At 35.1% G+C, this 24,213-nt stretch overlaps 1 protein-coding gene across 12 annotated transcripts in view; it reads left to right on the forward strand.

The window, feature by feature from the left end:
- LOC109449436 (multiple epidermal growth factor-like domains protein 6) overlaps positions 1-24,213 on the forward strand; it is a 731,002-nt gene that overhangs the window by 580,334 nt on the left and 126,455 nt on the right. For all 12 annotated transcript variants that reach the window (XR_012494689.1, XM_074327498.1, XM_019735706.2 and 9 more), the window contains one exon: positions 1,631-1,762. Coding sequence is in view for 11 of the 12 variants with exons in the window: in XM_074327498.1 (XP_074183599.1) it covers positions 1,631-1,762 (132 nt within the window). In the remaining variant the exon portion in view is untranslated. The remainder of the gene's footprint in view (positions 1-1,630; positions 1,763-24,213) is intronic.

Genomic DNA, 24,213 nt, shown 5'->3' on the forward strand with positions numbered 1-24,213 from the left:
TTTTCTCTCTTTTTGAAAAGAGTGAAGTAGCCCAAGTGCTCCTAGAGCCAGACATATCTTTAAAAGTCTTGACTCTAGACCTGTGTCTAGATTGCAGATGAATAGTTAATTAAAGAGCGCAAATTGTTTCAATGGCACTAATGAACAGTGCTCTCCACAATCAGCACCAGGACTTTTTTAGCCCATCAGCAATGACTTTTAAGAGTAGAAGAGCTGGTTTCTACACTAATCTATGCAATAGCAAAAAAGAGAGTGAGGATAAAAAATAAATAAATACAGCCAGTGTTTTTTGTTTTGAGTAGATTGTAGCCTGGGGTATTTTGGACCCCAGTTGCAGGCACCTCTGCATGTGGAATGCTCTGGCACAGCAAACCCCTTGGGTCCATGTAAGGAGGCCTAATCAACCCTCATGCCATCATAATAAGGACAGATTTTTGTTACAGTAGTTCCACATTGGATAAACTTCAAATTTTGAACTCTGGTGGATCTCTAAGAGCAGGTTAATTGACTTGAAGGAGCAGAGTACCTTGTATTTAGCAGAAGTTTGGTGGAGTGCCTAAGAGTACCAGTTTTAGAGGCCAGAAGATCTGGGTTCATATCCTAACGTTGCTCCTTATTTGTTGTGTGACCCAGAATAAGTCACTTAACTTCTCCAAGCCTCAGTTTCTTATGTAAAATGGAGATAAAGTTGCTTATGTCATACAGTAATTTTTATGAAAATAGGAGCTAACTTAGGTAAAGTGTTTGGTACAGAGTACGTGATCAACAGGTAAGAGCCAGGAATGATATAAACATCCCAGAAAATTTAATAATTCTGTTATTCAGTAAAACTCTGCTCAGGACGTGAAGATACTTCACAGCCCACCTTGGTTTGACGTAACTTTTCACAATTGTCATATGTTTAGAAAAGTTTCACTGTTTTCCTGTGTAAAAGACTACTTTCCACCAGGTTGCTAATTCCAGTGGTTTCATTGGTAGGACATGTGCTGAAACCTCTAACCAAGCACTTAGTGGTCCCTGCAGCATCAGCTATCGTTTTCCATTTCAAAGGACATCCAACAAAGCAGCACACATTTCCTCTTTCTCCACTTTCTACATTGTATACTCTTATATAATACACAAATTGCAAACCTCTGGGTTGATTATTCTGGCTACAAAAGAAGCAAAGACTAGGAGAACAGGATTCAGACAACCATTTGGGGACAGCTTCCCAAGCACCGCACCTCCTAATCATCCTTTACAAATTACATCTCATTTTCAGGTTTTGTTCTGTGCAACTTCCTCCAAAGACATACATCTAAATTGCTTCCATTGTTACTCTCTGAACAACCATATTTTCAGCAAAGAGCCAACCTCTGTATCTGTGTTTCCAAAGTGACAAGATACAACATCATGTTGATTTCTTCAGGGAATATTTTTGGAAGTGCTATAAATCCTTAGAGGCTACTCAAATGTTTCTTTCTTTGCAGCTCAGTGGTACACATGTACACACCACACACACACACACACACACACACACACACACACACACACACACAACACTTTTCCAACTCAGTCAAGCAGAAAGCTGGGACCAACTTGAGATTTATTCAAAGTCTTAGCTCCTTTCTTTCTCTTTTTATTTTACAAGCCTGCCCTGATAGCCTCTGGGGACCAGAGTGCCAGTTTTCCTGTGGACCCTGTGAGAATGGAGGTCAGTGCAACAAAAAAACTGGAAATTGTGACTGTCCCCCTGGTTACACAGGAAAAGCCTGTACCAAACGTAAGTCATTAACCTAGGCAAGGTAACCAAGAAAGTCAATAATTAGCTTTATGAATGCTTGATTTTTCTAACTGCTCTATGAGATATTACATTAGTGTACATCTTTAAATTATCTATTGTTGTATAACAAATCATGCCAGTACTCTGTGGCTTAAAACAATGATTTATTCTTTTGATCCTGTGGGTTGCTGAGAGGCTTCTGTTGGTCTCACCTGGTGTCACTTGTGACGCTTCCAGCTAGGGGATCAGCTGGGAAATGGGCTTTACTGGGCTTGTCAACCAGGGGACCTCACCTTCCCCGAACATCGCGTTTCCACAAGGTCAGTTTGGGCTTCTAATAGCATGACAGTATCAAGACAACAGTCCAAGAAGGAGTGTCCCAAACGTGTTGAAAGCAGATGCCATAATAGGTCAAAAAGCCTAACTCCAGGAGCCACACATCGTCACTTCTGCCACATTCTGTTGGTTAAAGCAAATCATATGTCCAGCCAAATACAAGGGGAGGAAAAAGAGATTCTACCTCCTGATGAGAAGAGTAGCAAAATCTCATTGCAAAAGACCTGCAAGCTGGGAGATATGGTTGCAGCTATCTTTGGAACCAGTCTACCATAGTATTTAAAGTTCTACTGAAAGGCACTCTAAAGAATCTATTAAACTGCACTTATCATTCTTGTCAGAGTGGGAACAGATTATAGACTGATAAAAAGTGATTAGTTAAAATGAATCTGCTTCAAAGAGCGAGTAGAACTACTACTCTGCTATCTATTTTTCTTCTTGTGATTCTTATATAACCTCTGTTAATTCTGCTTCTATTACCTTCTATACTCTATCCACAGTGGGTCAGAGTAACGAAAACTTGAGGAAAGCCATGGGCTGGATGATAATGATGGTAGTTTTTATATAACATTTTTTTTTTAATTTCAATTACAATTGACATACAATAATACATTAGTTTCAGTTGTAGAGCATAGTGAATTGATATTTATGAAACTTATGAAAGTGATCACCCCAATAAGTCTAGTGCCCATCTGACACCATACATAGTTATTACAATATTATTTTTACATTGTTATTTAAAAAATGTCTAATATATGTTAGCAAAAATCTGTTGTTTGTGGGGCGGCTGGTTAGCTCAGTTGGTTAGAGTGTGGTGCTCTTAACAAGATTGCCGGTTCGATCCCTACATGGGCCACTGTGAGCTGCACCCTCCACAACTAAATTGAAACAACTACTTGACTTGGAGCTGCTGGGTCCTGGAAAAACACACTTAAATAAATAAAAGTTGTTTTGTTTTGTTTTAAATTGTGTTGTATCCATAAATTTAAAAAAAAAATCTGTTTTTTGTGATGGTCTGTGATTTTATGAGCTGTGAACAATGATCTGAATTAGCTGTCCATGCTTAGTACTTTTTATAAAGCAAGGAAATAAAACCAAAAACTTAAACATAAATATAAAATGTAACACCAGGATAGTATTTAGCACTTAGCTAATCATCTGATCATTTGGGGAATGCATTACTGCCCCTAAGGATAACCCTCAAGCAAGAGTAATAGGACAAGGTCTTTTACTGACTATTTTTCTGAATATAACTAGGTAGGTCTTATTTTAGGACTGTCATTCTGGCACCGTTGTCAAGCATTTCGAACAGTTTAAAAGTGTGCTGGACAGTAGTTGGCTATCACTAACCTACTTGTTTGCTTTAAAAAAAAATAAAAAAGCTTAAAGGTAAGAATTTACATATTCAAAGGTAGCTACTTGCTATTTCCACAGTGATGTGACATTTTCTTTTGTTTAACTCAACTAATGGAATAATTATTAAGCAGATAGTGACAAAGTTTATACTGTTCCAATTGTCAAGGTGATATAAATAGACTATTGAAAAACAAGTGAAAAGAGAGATAAACTGCTCATTCTTTAAAATATTTATTTAATAATTACGTTACAACTCTCTTCCATGCTAGGATTTCAAACTCTAGGAGACTATATCATGATAGTCTTGAGAGATTTTTGTTGACGAGTAATACCATGTTTCCCCGAAAATAAGACCTAGCCTGACCATCATCTCTAATGTGTCTTTAGGAGCAAAAATTCATATAATAACCAGTCTTATTTTAATATAATATAAGACTGGGTCTAATATAATATAATTAATATAATATAATATAATATAATATAATATAATATAATATAATATAAAATAAAATAAAATACCGGGTCTTATATTAATTTTTGCTCCAAAAGACGCATTAGAGCTAGGTCTCATTTTCAGGGAAACACGGTAGTATCCTAATTTTGTTGGCAATCTGATATATGAGATAATGTATTGAATTGAAGAGGCAAAATTTTCCCTAACTCCTAGTCCAGTTCAATTTTTATGTTATATACTATTTGTTATCTGATTGTATACACACAGACACAAACACAAATGATAGAATCATCATAATAAGATATTTAATAAAATGAATTGAGCCAAAGGATAGGACTCATTAAAAATGCTTCATGCATATTTCACAAAGAATGTGTGGCATTTTAAAAGGGGCTTGTGTTTGAAGAAAAGCATACATTTCTCTAAATATCCTAATTATCATGCTTACAGAATTTTAAAACCTAGTTACTCTGCATAATGAACTGTAAAAATATTTATAGGCTACACAAAGTACTGTGTTTTAGAGGTAGGAGAAACCAAAAAGCTATTTCTAAAGATATTAGCTTTATATAAAATTCCAATTTTCAGAAGTTATAAATACAAATACTTGGGGAAATTAAAAAGCGTTCTTTTGTTTTGTTTTGTTTTAAAAGGTTTTATTTCACTGTGCTAGAAAACTCTCTGGATTGTGATAGGTTGTATTTTTTTCCCATTCCCTAAACAGTGTTGCAGGTGGGTGTGGCTGTGGCCTCATGGACATTCCCACACCCTCGATAAGAACATACCATCTCTATGAAGGGCAGTTTAGCTTTATATATGAGGCATTTTGCCAAGTAATTTGAGAAGTGGTCCCACATTTTTCTTTAACCCAGTATTATTTATAAAATTAATAATAAAATACAAAATAAATAAATATCCCCCAATAGGAGAATGATTAAACAAATTCTGTAACACATCAGTGGACTATTCTGAGGTGATTAAGATTTATGTTTTTGAAGAATGTGTAATGTCAGAAGAATTGACATTAAATTGGCATTAAACGATGTATATAAAAATGATCCAATTTGTACGAACATGTGCCCATGTGTGCATATCAAAAATTGTAATAGAAAGGGCAGTAGTTGTTAGCAGTGACCATCTATAGATGGTTGGACTATGGGTGATAATATTTTCTCTTTGTATGTTTTTGTCTTTCCTATATTTACTACTTTACCATTTCCCCCCTTAACAATCATGGAACATAATAAATCACGTTCAGATCATTTGTTGGCTAAATATCTAAGTAAGGTAGTTGTCTGTTCTTAACATACTGTCTGGTAGACTTAACTATTCCCAAATAGTGAAGATGTTTTCCTTCAGTTTAATTGAACTCGTTGCTTTTTAAATTTAAGACTGTTTTCTTCTGTTTCACAGTTTGTGGATATTAAGCATTGCTTGGCAGTACCATTAAAACTCTTAAAAAAAAACAAAACAAATCGAAACCTAAAAGAATGTAGTACAGGCATACATTGGCGATATCACAGGTTCAGTTCCAGACCAAATTTGCAATAAAGCAAATTTCTCAATAAGGCAAGTCACACGATATTTTGGTTTCCCAGTGCATATAAAAGTTATGTTTACACTATACTGTAGTCTATTAAGTATGCAATAGTATTGTGTCTAAAAAATATGCATACCTTAATTTAAAAATACTTTATTATTAAAAAATGCTAACCTGAGCCTGAGCCTATTGGAAAATGGCACCTATAGACTTGCTTGACACACGTTTGCCATAAACCTTCAATTTGTAAAAAAAAAAAAAAAAATGGAAAGAAAGAAAAAAGAAAGCATTATCTGCAAAGCACAATAAAGGGAAGAACAATAAAATAAGGTATGCCTGTAATGCTTCCTCTGAACACTTCATTTCCCTCTCTTCAGGAATTCCATTTGCTATCCCTCAGTCATTTTGTTATTACTTCTCTGAATTCTGCCATATTCTCATATATATATATATATATACACACACACAAAGTAAGTCCCTCCACTACGGAAGGAAAGAAAATAAGAGAAAATGGGGGAGAAGAAACTGAAAGGGAAATATTAATTCCAAATACAGTTTATTCTTTAAACATCATGTAATCAAACATCATGAAAAGATGTATCATAATGAAATCATGATGATCAGACATCATTAAACATCATGAAAGCCATACTGAACAGAGGTGTAAACCTTCTGTAGAGGTAAGCTGGTAAATGTTTAACAACTGGTTCTCTGAAATGTAAAAACGCTGGTTTGTAGCATTTGCTAATTTCCACACTGTGATAGTACCCACCATGGAGTATTTTAGGCAACTAATGTGATGTGAACTGGCTGGCAAAAATTTCTGAAAATTTAACAATTGGCTTTCCCGAGCTGTTAGTAACAGATCCAGTGTACCATGGGCTGGCAAATATTGTATTTTGAACACAAAGAGTGATTTCTTAATTTAATTTTTTCTTTATATATAAAGGAATGATTACTTTTCAGGTATCCATTTTAGTTTGCTTCTTTTAAACAGATAACTAGTTTGACCGTTTGGGTTGAATTAATCAAAAGATAGTTCTAAGCAACAAAAAATTTGCAATTTAGTTAGCCTATTTTATTTTTAAAACAAAATTCAATTGTTTGGCTGAATTGATGCAAGACTCAAAAAACAAGCAAAAAATGTTGGATTGCTTTATGTGTATGTAGACACAGCCTCTTCACTCCTTTTCTCTAGAATTCATGCAGTTGCAGTATTGACTCAGATCTAAGGGAACCAACTACCTATGGTTGTGAACTACACATTGTTGTGAAAAAGAAGACAGTTATCTAAGGCAGGAAAAATGAGTATATGTAAAACAAAACAAAACAAAACAAACTATTTGAAGAACAATTAAAAGTTTTAAGCACCATCACGAAGCACAAAGAGGTGACATGCAATAATATGTTTCTAACCTCTCTGCAGCAGCCCTAAATCTGATTTTTCAAGTTGCTATAAAATAAATCGTATTTAAATAATACATCTCCCATCCTTTCCAGCAGTGAGATGCATATCCCTTACCAATCTGGTTCTCAGCAGGCAGTCCAGCCTGATGAAGTATCAGCAAAATGTCAGCTCCCACAGGGAAGTGCAACATAGAGGCGACACTGCAGAAGTGACAGGTCTTTCAAAAATCTATTGTGAAGATTCAGTTTTTAAAAAGGGATATGGTTGAGAACTGATGGTTATGTCATTACCGTTGAGTTTCATATTCCCATCATCTGTGGAAACAGAAGGGAGTCATGGTGCCATGATATAAAGGCATTAAGTTGAAAAGTTGTGGATCTGGTCTGCACGATATTTGTCTTCCTGTGTTTTCAAAAAGTTAATATCTGAATTAGTTGTCATTTTTTGGCACAGACCCATTGAAGGGGGCCCAAAAGCTGCTCTTTCCCCTATGCTTATCACCTTATATAACGTCTATTAAATTTTTAAAAATAATTTAATAGACATTATATAATAAATGTTATATAAAAATAATTTAATAGTCAATCCTATCATTAGTTTAAAACCCTCAGTAACCCACTAAGGCTTTAATTTCATGAAGAGTTTTGGATACTAAAGGGCCATCATCTACTGGTCCCTTACATCATGTTGACTATTCTCACACATACCTCATATACTTTAGTCATTCCCCCAAGCACCATGAAATTTTAAAATGTGGTGCCATTTTTCTTACTCTTCCCACTAATAATTTTTTTCCTCAATTTTTACTGCCCTTTAAAATTCTTCAGGGATTTTTATTTCCTGATATATATATAAACTAACAAACAAACAAACAAATCTAAATCCCTTTCTTCCATAGCATATTGTATTATAATTGTCTATTTGTACATGATTAAAACTATCGTTTGTTCTTTATATTCCCCAGCTCTTGGTATACAAAGGATGCTGATTAAAGATATGCTAGATTCAATTCAAGAGCATTCTTGACAATTTTGTAAAGAAGTTTGGGATTAAAGTTTCAAAGAAATAATCCACCGAGTAAATAAAGACACAAGAAACAGAGAGTTTATGGTACTGAAAAATATTTAGCAGACTACACAGAACTGGATTGAATTGTCAGGCCTTTTAAGATGAGATCAATGACAAACCAGGAAGGAAAGATGCAGTTATATGTTCAGCGCCACAGCCTCACTGGTTTCTGTTCCATTTATGAAAGTGCTTTTCAAAGAATTAGAAGACTAACAACATCAGTCAATGATGATGTTCTTATGATTCCTGTCAAGATTCATTTCCTGTCAAGATTCTAGATTATTTATTTCTGTACTCACCTCCAATGTATGCAATCTTTTCTTTTAAATATAGCAGAACCACTTTAGAAAAGTGAACAAGTATTTCTGGCTCTTAGTTTCTGTAACTTAAAGGATGACAAAGATGTATAAACCACTGATTTTAATTATATTTTGAAAGAGGATGAAATAATAGATGTGTGATTGGAAATTATGACTACCTTATTTGGGGGAATCCCTGAAGGCTTCATGGAATAGCAGATGAACCTTATAGAATGAGTCAGATTTGAGGGGTGGGCTTGTATGAAGTCCATGGCAGGCAGCGTGATTAACATGAGCAGTGAAAGACCTAATGGTGTGAAATGCTACACATGTCTTTCCTGCCTCTCCTTGGAGTATGGCTGAATTTAGGTTTGGATGGGAGATGAAGGTAAAAGGGATAGAATAAGGGTCAAAATGTGAAAAGCCCCAGATGTCACATTAGAGAACATAGCCTGACTTTTGGAAGTAATACTCTGCTCTGTTCAGCCTCACTGTTGCTTCATTTTTCCCTGCTTCTGAATGAGGCCCCAGAAAGATCCCATGACTTTTGGAGTCACTCTCAATTTTTATTGTATAATCTACTTAAAAATCCCCTTATCGAAACGAATTTCAAAATCAATTTAAAGCTTGTTCCCTTGCCTAGCCCAGGCCTACCTCAAGCTCAAAAGTGGACACTTCACTCTATCCTCACCCTGATTTTGTCCTCTACCATTTTTTTCCTGGGTCCCCTTCCAAGATGACCTCTGTGGGACGGACATGTATCCTGTAGGAAAGATGCTACTGTACGTTGCCTTTGGTAGAATTCTGCTCTCTGGACTCTCTTCTTCAAATGTGATTCTGATACCAGCTCAGGAGTCTCCAGCTTTCCAGAGGCATAGATCAAGCTCTCAAAGTGGTTCCCTCAAAGCCCTCTATACTTGGCTTAAGGTGAAGGGAAAGCATTCCATGGAGAGGAGAGAAGGAAGGCAGTAGTCCCTGACAACTCCAAAGAAACTATCTAGAACAGTAATTAATTTCTGCAACCTTGGACCTCCTATTCTGGCTTCTCCACTTAGGTTCTCTGTTACATTAGGGAAGTTCTTAATTAGCCTTAGTTTTGTCATCTGTAAAATAAAGGGCTAATAAAGGACTTTTTTTTATCAGGTTCTTATGAGGATTAAATAGGTTCATACACAATATACCTTTGGAATGGCATTTAGCACATAGCTATACTCAGGTAATGATATGCTTTAAAAAAATCTCTCCTTAAAGAAAATTTCTTCCAATATTTAAAAATTAATCCTTACAGCTTGTATACCCTCAGAGTGACTAAACAGCTATGAATCACAAAATTAGATTAACACTCCCTTAGCAAGACATAAATCAATTTGTCTAACACACGTTGATTTAAGGTCTCTTTTCAAAATCTGAAACAACAAAAAAATTCCATTTTGTATCCTGCTATCTAGTCAATATTTTTTTTTTCAGTTTGATTGTTTTTTTTCAATATCCCACATATAAGAGGTATCATCTTTGTCTGACTTATTTCACTTAAACAATGAACTCAAGGTACTCTATGTAGGAAAGTAGCAAGACTTCATTCCTTTTTATGGATGGATAATATTCCATTGTATATATATACACCACATTTTCTTTATCCGTTCATCCATCAATGGACACTTAGGTTGTTTCCATAACTTGGTTATTACAAATAATGCTGCAGTGAACATAGGAGTGCATATATCTTTTTGAGTTAGTGTTCTTATTTTCATCAGAAAATACCCAGAAGTAGAATTGCTGGGTCATATAGTAGTTCTATTTTTAATTTTGTAAGGAATCTTCCTCCCTACTGTTACCCATAGTGGCTGCACCAATTTACATTTCCACCAACAGTCCCCAACGGTCCCCTTTCTTCTGCATCTTCTTCAAACACTTGTTTTTTCTTGTCCTTTGGATAATAGCCATTCTAACAGATATGAGGTGATGATAACTCATTGTGCTTTTGATTTTTATTTCCTTGATGATAAGTGATATTGAGCGTCTTTTCATGTACCTGTTGGCCATCTGTATGTCTTCTTTGGGAAAACGTCTATTCAGATCTTCTGCCACTTTTATTTATTTTTAAAATTTCTTTTATTTTTCAATTATAGTTGACATTCAGTATTATTTTATATTAGTCTCAGGTGTACAGCATAGTAGTTAGACATTTATATAATTTATGAAATAATTCCCCAGATAAGTCTAGTACCCACATAGCACTGTATTACCATTTTATTGACTATATTCCCTATACTGTGCTTTACACCATGTGCTAGTCAATAATGTTTTATCCTCATGATAACTTGGTGGGGTATTATTATTTCCATTTCCATGCAGGAAAAGTAGGGCACAGATAGGTAAAGTATTTTCTTAGGCCACATGGTTACTAAGTTGGGAATTAGGATTGTAATCCAAGTCGCAAGTTTTAGTGAATAGTTGTGGGAAATGAAAGATGACTGAAATTTCAAAATTATTTAGTATGCATAATTTGAGATGTGTTGAGTAGGACAAGCATGAAAAATGATTTGTTGGAAAATCGAATCCTAAGAACTCAAAGGGACGATCTCAACTAGTAGTGTAGATGTGAGACCATCAACATAGGGATGGTTTGGATGAGATGAGTGAGGAGAAGACACCAAAGGGGAAAGCTTAAAAGACTATGAGCAGAAACTAGCTAAATTCCCTACATTTAGGGGAATATAGAGAAAGGGAAACCAGTGAATGAGATCAACAGTTACTTATAGCACTTGTTACAAACTGGCAGCCTTAGAGCTGAATTTGACTTGCATACGTGTTTTGAATGCCAGGCTAATTCCTTTTAAAATATGTTGTTCGATATTCAAAATATCCAAAGATGTAGGAATACCGGGCTATATTCCTGTGTGGGAACAAATTATCTCAAACCTCTTGGGTTTGGGAACAGGCACCTTCCAGTTGGTCGTAGTTCCATCCATTCCCTGGTGATCCATCAGATGAGACTCCATACACTTTCTCTTGTGTGATACCCACCTGGTTCAGGGCACTGTGTTTGTGACTCCTGCTTTAGAAAGGTGGGGCAGGTGAAAAGGAAATAGAACTCAGAGATGTAAATCCAGAGAAAGATGACTTTCAAGAAGAAAAGGCTCATCACTCTCTCATACGTTGCTTAAAAAGGAAAAGAAAAAAATGGAGAACAAGCAAAGAGTTTGTGATTTAGAACTTGGTAACTTAATAATAATAATAATAATAATAATAATAATAAACTACATTCATGGGAAAGGGGATGACATGCCAGTTAAGATTAAAGAATGAATGGAAAGTGATGAAGTAAAAATAATACCTATAGACTATGGTCTAGATAGAGCTTGACAATAAAAGAAACAAAATCATCACCCCATTGTTTTTCCTCTGTCAGCAGATGTTTGATATCTTCTTTGCCTCTTTAAAATGCATTATTCCTCCTGGTCATCAACCCATGACATTTGTCTGTTGATGAATCTCACTCATTCTTGATCCCTCTCACTCTAGCAGGTCAGGTCCAACATAATCATGATAGAATTGATTCAGAATCCATGAGTTATTAGTGTTGAAATGAAATAAAATACCTGGAAATTGGCTTTCACGTGAAACTTGCAAAGACTGTATTTAAATAATTGTGCTGATAGATATTTGGAGAAGTAACTTTTTCACTCATTAATTTTTTTCTATTGTAAACTTTTCATTTCTCTCCTATTCCCTCTTCCTCCCTTTCTTTCATATGCATACATATGTAATATATTATGTATTTTAAGTCACACTTTTCTGATATTTTAACATCTCTAAAATTAGGGAGTGTCACAACTGATAACACAGCAATATATAATTACCTTGTTACTCTCTAATTTAGTCTATTTTCTAGGAACAAATTGAAGGAAAGTGTCTGTGACTACATTATGAATGATTTGTATCTCCCGGGCCCAAAAAAAGACAGTATATGAAGGGAAAAATCAAATGAAATATGTATATTAATTTTCAAACAGTTTGAAGTGGCTCAACTTTAAATGCCTGATTGATCATAATAGTTATTTCCAAGTTGGAATAAATGACTGCCTGTTGGCTTTAGAGACAATAGTGATGCTAAGTCTGAGATATCTGTATTTGCTTTTTTCTATAATAAAAATGACAGGCCCAAAAAACTGGGGAAAAAAAATCCTTCTGCTATTTTAAGATACTGTCGATCTTACTAACTGCATTTTTGTGCCATCATTAATCAATTGTCTGAATATAGAGAAGAAAGGGAAGGAAGCCTGCAGACCACTTAATGTGCCTCGCTTTAGTACAGCAGCAAAGATATCAGACTTCCTGGATGTCTATCTTTGTGAGAGTCTCCACATAATTAATGTGTTTTGGAAGCTCAGTCTAAAACTTTTCAAATCTTGAGGAAGAAGTTCTGTAATATCATTGAAATTGCCTGTGCATTCCCACAGGGAAAATGTGTGTTAGCTAATACCAGGAAATTATATTTCATTAGATTATAAAATCTGACAGATCTCCATTGTATGTTTCAACTATGTGTTACTGAATTTTAATTTTAATTTAAGACAATGCAAAATGATTGTGCTAACATACCCATACATAGTACACTTAGCAGTTTGAATTTCTGTAGAGAATATCTGTAACTTAAACGATATGATCAAGCTGTCTAATTTACATTTCTAATAATCGTATCATGAGAAAAAATTTTTAATACTTTATGCTTTGCAAAGCTTTTTTCGCCTCTATCATCTGATTCAAACTTGGAAATTATCTAAGGAGAAACAATAATGTCCACTTCAATATTACAGTACTATGGAAATGGTAAAGGAACAAATTCCAGTTATATTTAGTGTCTTAAAGGATTATTGTCATCAGTCTTGAATTATATGTTTTTATGGGATCTAATGTGCAGTATTAATATTGTACTATCTTGATTTTATATACATTTTCCTTCTATTTTAGATTTTTGAAAATGAAAGACAATTCTATTTGAAAACATATGAAAAGATGATACAGTAGATGATGAATACTTTCAAGAATGCCATGCCAAATGTTTGCAAAAGCCACCCTTTTCAAAATGGCACAACCCTACCCACTTTGTATTCAAGTACATCATCCACCTGACAAGATAGTAAAATATCTCACTTATCTGTTCAGGGCTAATTTTTCAAATTTTAATAATTTTTATTAGGCTGCAGGAAAGCCTTTTAAAACTTTGCAAAAAATATTAATAACATATTAAAGATTAATTGCATGTCAGCTTTGAGGTCAAAAAGTTCTTCAGTTATCTGAATTAAAAGGCATCTGCTCTGAAAAGATGACATAGCATAAGATTCTGCCTTCTTTACCAACCTTAAATTCTTATTTATTAAAACACATAGACATAAACATTAACTCAAGTGTCTCTGACAACAATTAAATGAGAAGGTATTGGCGATATGCATGCTAGTAAAGAAATGTGGTGCAGAAGGATGTCCTCAAGAGAAGACAGGTTACCTTCTGAAGCTAGTATATAACTCGCTTTGCTAACTGGAGGACTGATTAGAGGCATGCCAGTTATAATGAAGTCTTCACTGTCTAAAATCCACGTGTTATTTTCAAGGACTGCAACCTTGAAATTTAGTTGAGCAAGAGTTTGTGAATACGAAGAGAAACGAAAAATAGATACTTGCATGGAGAATAAAGGGATTTTGAGAACTATCAGGTAATAAAAAAGAGAGATGGGAAAGAGAAGAAAGGTCTAGAAGAGTCTGTCTTGGTTATGAAATAATTCTGACTTTGATGTGTTGATAGAGCCAGCAAAAAAAAAAAAAAAAAAAGAATAATTACAAATGTAGAAGGAAGCAGAAAACAACATCAAAATCATTTAAATCAAAACTATTTGTTTTAATCATTAATGTATTTTTTATTGTGATCACTGGAGAATTACACATCAATTTCCTCTCATTTTCCTTCTGTCAAAATAACAATACCTCCATTGATGGATTATTTTGAGGACTAGGGTAACTATATAAAAACAGCTACATAAGTCCCTCATGGTAGATCCTCATTGTAGACCTGATTAAGACAAGTAATTTTTAAAATATCCAGATACTGCTTTCCAAGAACTTTAAGTTTTTTAAAAAAAGATAATCTAGTGAACTGTGCTATGTTATTTAGCACGATTGCGCAAATGTTTGTAGTCATTTCACTATGAATTTGGGGGAAATTATAGTTTCTCTGTCTTTCAAAGGGTTTGTTTCATTCATTGTACGTGCTTGTAGCCCACCCCCAAAGGTTGACTCGTTTCCTTTCTTCTTAAAAAAGTGCTTTGGGAAAATTATATTCTTTCTTGGAATTCTGTTACTTAAGTGAAAGGCTTTGCCAGTCAGCATCACCAGTTTTTCCTTGGTTCTGGCATACAGAACCTGAATTGGTTTCCAAGGGAAAGCATTCAATACTCTGTATGCAAAGTAGTAATTTTACATAGCTCTGAATGTCATATCCAAATGTAAAGCTGCCTGTTGCCTCAAGTGTGAAATTCATTCTCATTTAAATTTTGTGTTTCTTTGCAACTGGTGATGCTGGTATTTGTGAACTGGACCTTGGAAGCACATGTGAAGATTGTTTAAAGAAGTAACAACTGTGACCTCTCCCACTGTTGTCTCTGTCTCCACGAAGAGGGTTTCATGTAGAAGCTATCCCTGGGCCAAAGCAATAAATCTGCAGGAGTCAAGGGAATAGAATTTTTTTTTTTTTTTGTCGTTATGATATTTTACAATCTCTTCCAAGTTTCAGATTTTCCAATATGTTTTGATCACCAGTGTTTTTAGAGAGCCCGTATTTAAAATATGTTATCTCTTATCATTTGAATTCAAATATGTAGTGGATTGGTTACCCGGTTATTTTCAGATTTTTTTTTTTTTTTTTGCCTGGAAACAGTCTGTTCAGCAATTAGAGTTTGATTTTTAGAAGAAAGAATATTAGGATGTTTGTCTTTGCTCACTTGCAAAGAGTGTCCTGGTATCAATGTCCCAGCTGGTATCTGTCCATGATGTTTTAAAGATACTAACCATTTTTTTCTGAATACATTTCATCGTTTGCTTTTGAGGTTGATTTCAGTTCCAAATGTCAGTTGAGGATAAAAAGCTTACTAGAGAGTCTGCCTATTCATGATGCAGCACAATTTTCATCTGGGTCTTCAGTCACCCCATGCCTGGGTCACTTTTAATCTTCCCACTGCTTTCCTGTAATTGCTGCTGCTCATTTGAACTACATTCTCTAATGCCCAAGGTCAATGACAAGAAACTGGTGTCTCTGTGGTTAGAACCAAACCTCCCATTTAGGGAAAGCACTGTACTAGAAATCTGGATTTTTAAAGCCATTAATTGTAGTCATTGTATGAGGTACTGAGAACAGTATCTCGCATTAGATAGCAAAAATGATAACAATAGCTATAAAAGAATGTAAAAATATATCTATTATTTAGAGAGGAAACTTATTCACCATAATATTGGAAAGATTGCATAGCTATTGCTGTATAAGATACAGCCTTAAAATTTAATTGCACACAAAACAATAATTATCTATTATTTCTCAAGTGTTCATGGATAGTTGGGCAGTTGCGCTGGCTGAGGCTGTACTCAGCTGGACTCTCGTGTATGAGGTCTGACAATTAAGTTCGTGAATTTGTTGCAATGATGTTGCTAACCTTTTTTGATATCAGAGGGATTATTTATTAGGAATTTGTACCAACTGGACAAACAGTTAACCAAGTTTACTATTTGGAAGTGCTGAAAAGGCTGTGTAAAAATGTTAAACAGAAAAGACCTGAACTTTTCACCAACAATTCATGGCTTTTTCATCACGACAATGCACCTGCTCACAGGGCACTGTCTGTGAGGGAGTTTTTAGCCGGTAAACAAATAACTGTATTGGAACACCCTCCCTACTCACCTGATCTGGCCCCCAATGACTTCTTTCTTTGCCCAAAGATAAAGGAAATCTTGAAAGGAAGACATTTTGATGACATTCGGGACATTAAGGGTAATATGACAACAGCTCTGATGGCCATTCCAGAAAAAGAGTTCCAAAATTGCTTTGAAGGATGGACTAGGCGCTGGCATTGGTGCATAGCTTCCCCAGGGGAGTACTTTGAAGGTGACTGTAGTGATATATTCAGAAATGAGGTATGTAGCACTTTTTCTAGGATGAGTTTGTGAACTTAATTGTCCGACCTCATATGTGTGGTCAGCTGGCAGGTCAGCTATGGTTGGCTGGTCCAAGATGGCCTCTTAGGTCTAATCTCAGAACTGGCACAGAATCACTTCTGCTGTCCACTGGCAAAGCAAGTCTCAAGACCAACCACAATTCAAAGGGTAAGAAATAAACTTTGCCACTTGAAGAGAGTCAGGTCACAAAGGGCAGGGATATAGGGCTGGAAGGAGAATTAGGGACAATTTTACAGTCCATCGATTACAATTACTTTCTCCGATTATGAGGGGCAGTATTGTTAGCCCCTCCCATACTAGACCTCACCGACTATTTTCCTCATGGTAAGATCCATGGGTCAAAAGTGAGATGTGAGGTTTTGAATTACCTCTACCCCTCAGTGAAGTTAAGCATTTGAGAAAAATTAACTAGCTAGCTCCATATTGTTGTTTTGCAGTAGTTAATATATTTCTACATTTATTTTAATACAGATGTAATTTCTCTATCAACGGGTCTTGATTTTTAACCTGTTCTGAAACTGTTTCGTCTTTATTTTTATTCTTTCTTCCATTTAAATGTATATGTGTGTGTATATGAATATATATATATGTGTATAGGGTGCCAACAAATGTATACACATTTTAAGAAAGGAAAAAACTATTAAAATTGTAATACTCAATATGTACTGATAACAAAAGATGAATACAAGACACTGACTTCTGCAGTTACAAGAGGTGATCAAAGTGTTTACCATCAGTGTAAGTTTAATACAGTTTTTTTTTCCTTTCTTAAAATGTGCGTACATACATATACATACACTTTTCCTATGCCATTTCTGCCAGCATGCCATCATCCGTTTTGTTCTTTGGCACTCTGAGGCACCATCCAAACTACTGATTATTCTAAAGGTCACTGACCAGGGGAGGAGGAGCTGCTACCTGCCTCACTGGGGCCAAACAGTTACTCTACAGAGGGTGAAGACGTTAACAATCATGTTTATACATCCCTTCATGCATTCGTTCTAACAGAAAAAAATCCATAGACTCAGCAATAGGGGGCTCAAAATCTGGCCCATAATTTTGCACCTGGGGGAGCTGCATTTATAATCCTCCATTGGTTCTAGTGTTGTCATCCCCATTAAGAATTTAATGAGCACCAACAGGCCTAGTTAATGCTCAGAACACAGAGGTAGCCACATCCCCTGCCCAGCAAGCAGTTGCATGATTACAGAGTTGCTGGTGTGCACGAGGCCCTGGGACCTCCCCGTTTTTATTTACTTCATAAATCTAGACACAGACCTCACTTTGGGGCTCATATTATTAAGAGGAGACTACAGAGGAAAAATAAGCCCCATTTGGTAAAGTAAATGGTATGCCTGCTTCTGTAGCTAGCCATGGTTTATTACTGCTCTATGCTCTTTCCAGCAGTACTTCTAACAGTGATCGTAAGGAACCTTTAAAGACTTGCTGATGCCTCCTGGGCAGCTTCAGAATAATACAGTTTATAAATAATTCTGCCTACATATCTTATATAATCTTCAGGTTGTTTTTTGCCTTGCTTTATTTGGTATGTGTACATTTGCATGAAAACAGGTTATTTGGATATTTGTCCTTTGAGAGCTATTGCTTATTCTTCCCTCCAAGTCAGAATCACAGGTTGTCCACAGTCATTTCACAGCCAAGGGAAGATTTGTAAACTGTCGTGAGGGACACAACATAGGAACAGATAAACTTCTAAGGAACCACTGGGATCTTGCTGAAACTTGCTATGTTTTTGTTTGTTTGTTTGTTTGTTTTTAACTCATTTTTATGTTCATTGAGGACTCAAAGTTGTCTATTTGGACTGCAATTTTAAGTGTGTGTGTATGGGGGCTGTTAAGGTTGAAGTGACATTTTATTGTACTACAGGTATGTGTCTTTTATAGATATCACCCCTCTGCATGCAACAGAAGTTATATATTAAAATCAGTAAAGTATATGTGATTTTTTTGGTTTATATCATTTTATTCGCCAAAGACATTTAAAATATGAGCTTATGTTTTTGGGCTTTATTTTTTGTCTACAGCCATTTTGAGGGAATTCTTTTTTTTTTTTCTTTTTTTTAAATTATCAATACCATGTGTATTTGCAATTAAGCTATGGTTTCTATTTGGAAATCAGAAATGCAAGTACATACCAAGGTTTAAAAAAAAGGAAAAACACCTGTACAATTTTATTTCAGTATTTTACAAAGTGTTTCACTAAAATATCTGTTAAAAATACAAATTCATGGACCTTTGTCAGTTCTGCTGAATCAGACTCTCTAGGAGTAGAAGTGGCCTATCTCCATTGGGAAGTCAATCCCCTACGTATTTCCTATGCTATTAAAATTTGAGAAACACTGCTAAGCTTATCTCAGAATTATATTTGATTATTTAAAAACTGTATTCTGGGACCTCATTAATTTAATTCTGTAGAGAATGTCTTTATGGTACGATAATTCACTATTTCGTGTTTGATTTTTATCAAGAATCAGTATAACAAATGACAACCTAGAAAGTAATTCTGTATTTTTTAAAAGCTATCATTAAACAATCATTCATTATATTGTTCAGAGACAAAAAGGGAATTCACGATACATTTCCTTTTAACATAATTATACTGCATAACCATAACATACATATAGAAAAGTAAATGCATCATAAGTGTTCAGAATGCTACATTTTTAAAAATGTACGTTCATGTCACCAGCACTCAGATCATGGAATAGAACATTATCAATATTCCTAGAGGCCCCCTGTGCCTCATGAAAAAGTAACCACCATCCTGACTTCTATCACTATAGATTTGTTTTGCCTGCTGGCTTTTGAATATGTAAATGAAATCACAATGTATGTACTCTTTAGTATCTGATATCTTTTACTAAACATATTTGTGAGATTTATCCAGTGGACATAGTTATAGTTTGTTCCTTCCCACTGCTGTTTATTATTACATGTCATGATTATTCCACAATTTTTAATTCTATTGTTGATGGATGGATTAGTTATCTATTGCTGCGTAACCCCAAATTTGCAACAACCTTTCACCTTAAAAGAATAAACATTATCTCTTACACTTTCAGAGGATAAGGAACCTAGGAGAAACTCCACTGGGGCATTCTGACTCAGAGTCGCTTATGAGATTGTGTTTATGCTGCCAACCAGGCTCAATCTCTGAAGACTGAGGAAACTGTTTCCAAATTCACTTATGTGTCTGTTGGCAGAAGGCTTCAGTTCCTCACTGCATAGGTTTCTTCATAACGTTTCTCATGATAAGGCATCTGGCTTCCCCAAGAGAGCTGGGGGGTGGGGGGGAGAGAGAGAGAGAGAGAGAGAGAGAGAGAGAGAGAGAGAGAACAAGGAGGATGGGGTAGGGAGAAGAGAGTCCAAGAGGGAAGCTGCAGTATTTGATAACTGAACCTCAGAATTGACACTTCTGCAGTATTCTATTGGTCACCAAAGCTGTTTCAATGTGAGAGGGGACTACCACAAAAATGTCAAAACCAGGAGGCGGGACATTGCAGACTACCTCAGAGGCTGGCTACCACTGTGGCTATTGGCATAATTTTCCATTTTTGGCTAATAGGAGTAGTGTGCCATTGAACATTCATTGAATTCCTGTATCACATGTTATGCAGACATTTACCTTTAGTAGGACACTACCAAAGAGTTTTCCAAAGTGCTTGTGAAAATTCATACTTTTATAAGCAATACTCTAGTTGCTCCGTGCTTGAAAACACTGACAGTGTGTGTATTTTTCATTTTAGCTATTCTAGTTTTGTGTAATGGTATCTCATTGTGATTTTAATTTGAACTTTACTGAGAACTGATATTTATTTCTTTTTCATATACTTATTATCATTTGAATTTTCTCTTTTGTGACTCTCTATTCTAGAACTGTACCCACTTTTTAAGTGCTTGCCTGCCTTTAATTGGACTATAGATGATGGTCTTTCTGTACTCTGGATATGGTCTTTTATAAAACATAAGTACTGCAATATATCTTCTCCCACATTGTGGCATATAGTTGCACTCTATTAATAATGTCTTTAAATAACCAGAGGTTCTTAATTTTGACATGATCACATTTGTCATTATTTTTATTTTTCCTTTGTCTTTAGCCTTTTTGAACCCTGTGTAGTTTTGTGCTTACTCAAGATTATGAATATATTCACTAAAGTTTTCTTCTAAAAGCTTTATTGTCCAACCTTTCACATGTAAATCTAATATATATATAAAGCATGTGATTTTATATATATATATTAACTCACATTGTCCAAGGAGGATTATAAGAGATTCAAAGGTGGCTTTACAATTGAAAATCAGTGTAGTATATCACAGTATTAAGGAAAAAATTGGATAACATTTTATGGTCATATTAATAGATGCAGAAAAATATATGATAAAGTTCAACACTTATTATAATAAAACACACACACACACACACACATTCTCTTAGCAAATGAGGAAAACAAGAGAACTTCCTAAGTATGATTTTTTTAAGTCTATAAAATAAAAGCAACAAACATCATTCTTGATGTTAAAATGCTGACACTATCCCCTCAAGATCAGGAAAACAAGACAAAAATGCTACTATCACAACTTCTTTACAACATTGCTCTTGAGTTCCAATCCAGTGTAATAAGTCAAGAAAAAGACTTACTGGAAAGAATGTAAAACTGTATTATTACTAGATGACATGATTATGTCTAGGAAACCTAAAAGAAACTACATGCTGTTAGAACTAATAGGCAACTTTAGCAAGGTCACTGGATACTATATCAATATATAGTATATGAACAAACTAATTGTATTCCTATATACCAGAAACAAATGAATAGAAAGTAAAAATTTTAAAAGATACCATTTATGATTGCATTATAAAATACTAAAAAATAAATTAGAGGCAAAATGTATAATGCTTATACCTTAAACCTACAAAGTATTTTTTGAGAGACATTAAAGAACACCTAAATAATGGAGGCATATACCATGGCCATGGATTGGAAGATTCAACTCAAAGTCATTTATAATTCTAACTCAATCAGGATCAAATCCCTGCAGGTATTTTTTTTTGTTCGTTTGTTTTTTTGTTTTTTGTCTTTTTGAAATTGGCAAGCTGACTCTAAAATGTGTTTGGAAAACAAAAGATCTGAGAATAGCCAAGACAGGGATGGGGTACTTTCATAACTAGATAAAGCTATAGTAATTAAGATAACTTAGTATTGGTTCAAGTATAGATGAATAGACCAATGGAACACAATAAAAAGATCAGAACAAATGACCCTCTAATACATAGTCAATTGATTTATGACTAAGATTACGCTACAGTGCAATAAGTGTATAATGGTCTTTTCAATAAATAGCAATGGGTCCCTTGAATATTTATAGAGGGGAAAAAATCTTCAACCTCATACCACGCACACATATCAAAACACTTTAATAGTACAAAGATATGTGTCTTTTCTAAAAAAATAGTATTTTTTTTTTTTAAATCAGAGGACTGTATTTTTATTTGTTCATTTGCTTTTGCTGTAGCTATCTGGAAACTCATGGATAAAGCACGTCTGATTACAGTAATTTTCTTTAATCTAAGTTTTTTGGCATAACTCTCTTGTCCATTTTATAGCATGGCTCTTACTCTTTTATCCTTGCTTTAATGATTTTATCTTACGGGTCTCTCCTTTTTGTATAAGTTATTTTAAATTCTTTTTTGAAAATAGAAAGGGTATAAATAATGAGTAAATCAATCAATGAGGCAAGTTAAACTTCTTTTGAAATTTTGAAGCCTGATTGAATTGTCAAAAAGAATGATAGCTCATATACTAATCCTAGTAATTGAGCTTTGATAAAATTATAACTGTCTAACACCATATTGCTAATACATATTATGCATGTAAATATTACATGGAATGTTCTTTAAACGTTAACGTATGTGTCAGTATTAAAAATAAGTAACGTACATGGAGAAAGAATCTACTTTTTAAAAAACCTGCCTGTAATGTATGCTTGGGGGAGAAAAAAAGATCATTTGCTCCTCTCAGTCTCCGTATAGGAGGAGTATGTAGGGGAGAAGTGTAACTGTTTTGAAGGTAGGAAGTGTAATGACTGACAAGTCTTTCCAATCCTGTTAATGATGAAGTGCACAGGCTTTAGAGTTACCAAACCAACCTGATCCCAGTTCTGCCCCTTAGTGACTGTGTAATCCCTGGACAAGTTATTTGACATTCCTAAAGCCTCAGTTTCTTTATATCAGAAGTGGGGATACTACTACCTTATGGAGGCTTGGCTCTGTCTATGGATGAATGTACATATGAGACTGATTTTTTTGCAAAAAAAATCTTACTATCCTTTGAAAACTTGATCTGGAGATGCTAGAAGAGAATCAAACGTGAACACCTCTATGAAACAAGCTGGCCGAATATGGCATAGCTCAACAAGGAGAGCAGGTTTAAAACCCAGATGATGTGGGGCACATAAGAAATCCTGAACACGGTGTGCAGCCCATCAATTGCAACGAGGACCTGGGGAGTTGTAACCTCTGAAACTGTAGATGCTGTTGCTGTACTATGAAGCACTACTGCGCTGGTGGGCTCTCAGCTACTATTCTACCTAACACACGTGGCAATAAAGTTCAGCGCATGTTCCCCACATCAGAGCAATAGCTCCATCCTCAAAATAACATTTTAATGACTTCTCTGGTCTGCATTTGGGGAGATCATTTGAGACCTTGAGTCTTGTCTTTGTCTAGGTTAAAACACCTTCCCCCTCCATTCCCAGCATCTGGGGAAATCTCTTGTCACAGGGTACTTTCCAGAGAGTATTTTGTCTGATTCAGGATTCCCAGAGGGAATCTTTGATCTGAAATGTAAGCAAGGTCAGCAGCCCAAACCAGAATCAGGATGTCTTGTGGTGGTGTGAGAAATCTGCACGTGTTTAAGAGGATGGCTAAGGACAGTTTGTGGAAAAGGCAATTTTTCCTTTTTTCCCCCGCTTCAGTCTGGTTGTTGATGTTTTCAGGCCCCATCATCTTTGAGCAAAGAAAGATTTTGTCAGCAAACTGGAACTGAACGCTGTGTTGCAAGAAGTTTCTACGTTCTTTGTTCCCTTCTGTTGACACCCATATCTCTTGGCATTTACAAAGGTCTTATTTGAGAGTTTCCATTGTTTGACCAGAAGCATCATATCAAGATGCAAATAGAAAAGCATTTTCAATATTTAATATTACTCCATCCCACCTTTCCCCTCCCAGGAATCTGCCATTTCTGCTGACAGTACAGAATATTTTGTTATAGGGCAGAGGGTGAAATAACTGAGAATGTCCTTCACTTCCACAGGACCTTGTTCTCCTAAGAATCCTATACTCCTTATATGATATTGGGGTTATGTAGATTATAAAGTACACATTCATAGCCAACTTAAAACACACCGAAGACTTAATGCCATCTTTAAAATCTCACTATCGAAGAAAAGGTCCGAGTAGATACTTCAATGAACAAATCTAGGAAAGTTTACTTTTACTTTAGTGTGAGAAGCTTATAAAGATGCAAATTTCTAAAATTAAGCAATTCTAGAGAAAAAAAAAAATTCACTTTTCAAAAATGATTAAAGTCTGAAAGTGAATTTGGTATCACACAGCAATTTGCTAAACTGAAGCAGGAGTTATTTTGGATTGAATTTGTTACATAGCTCATGCATGAAATGATCTGTTGCTTGTTCTTGTGAAGTTGTTTTCACACTATGAAACAGCAGAGGGGGGAAATATATTC

This window comes from Rhinolophus sinicus, linkage group LG01 (assembly GCF_036562045.2).
Source record: "Rhinolophus sinicus isolate RSC01 linkage group LG01, ASM3656204v1, whole genome shotgun sequence".
Classification (NCBI taxonomy): domain Eukaryota; kingdom Metazoa; phylum Chordata; class Mammalia; order Chiroptera; family Rhinolophidae; genus Rhinolophus; species Rhinolophus sinicus.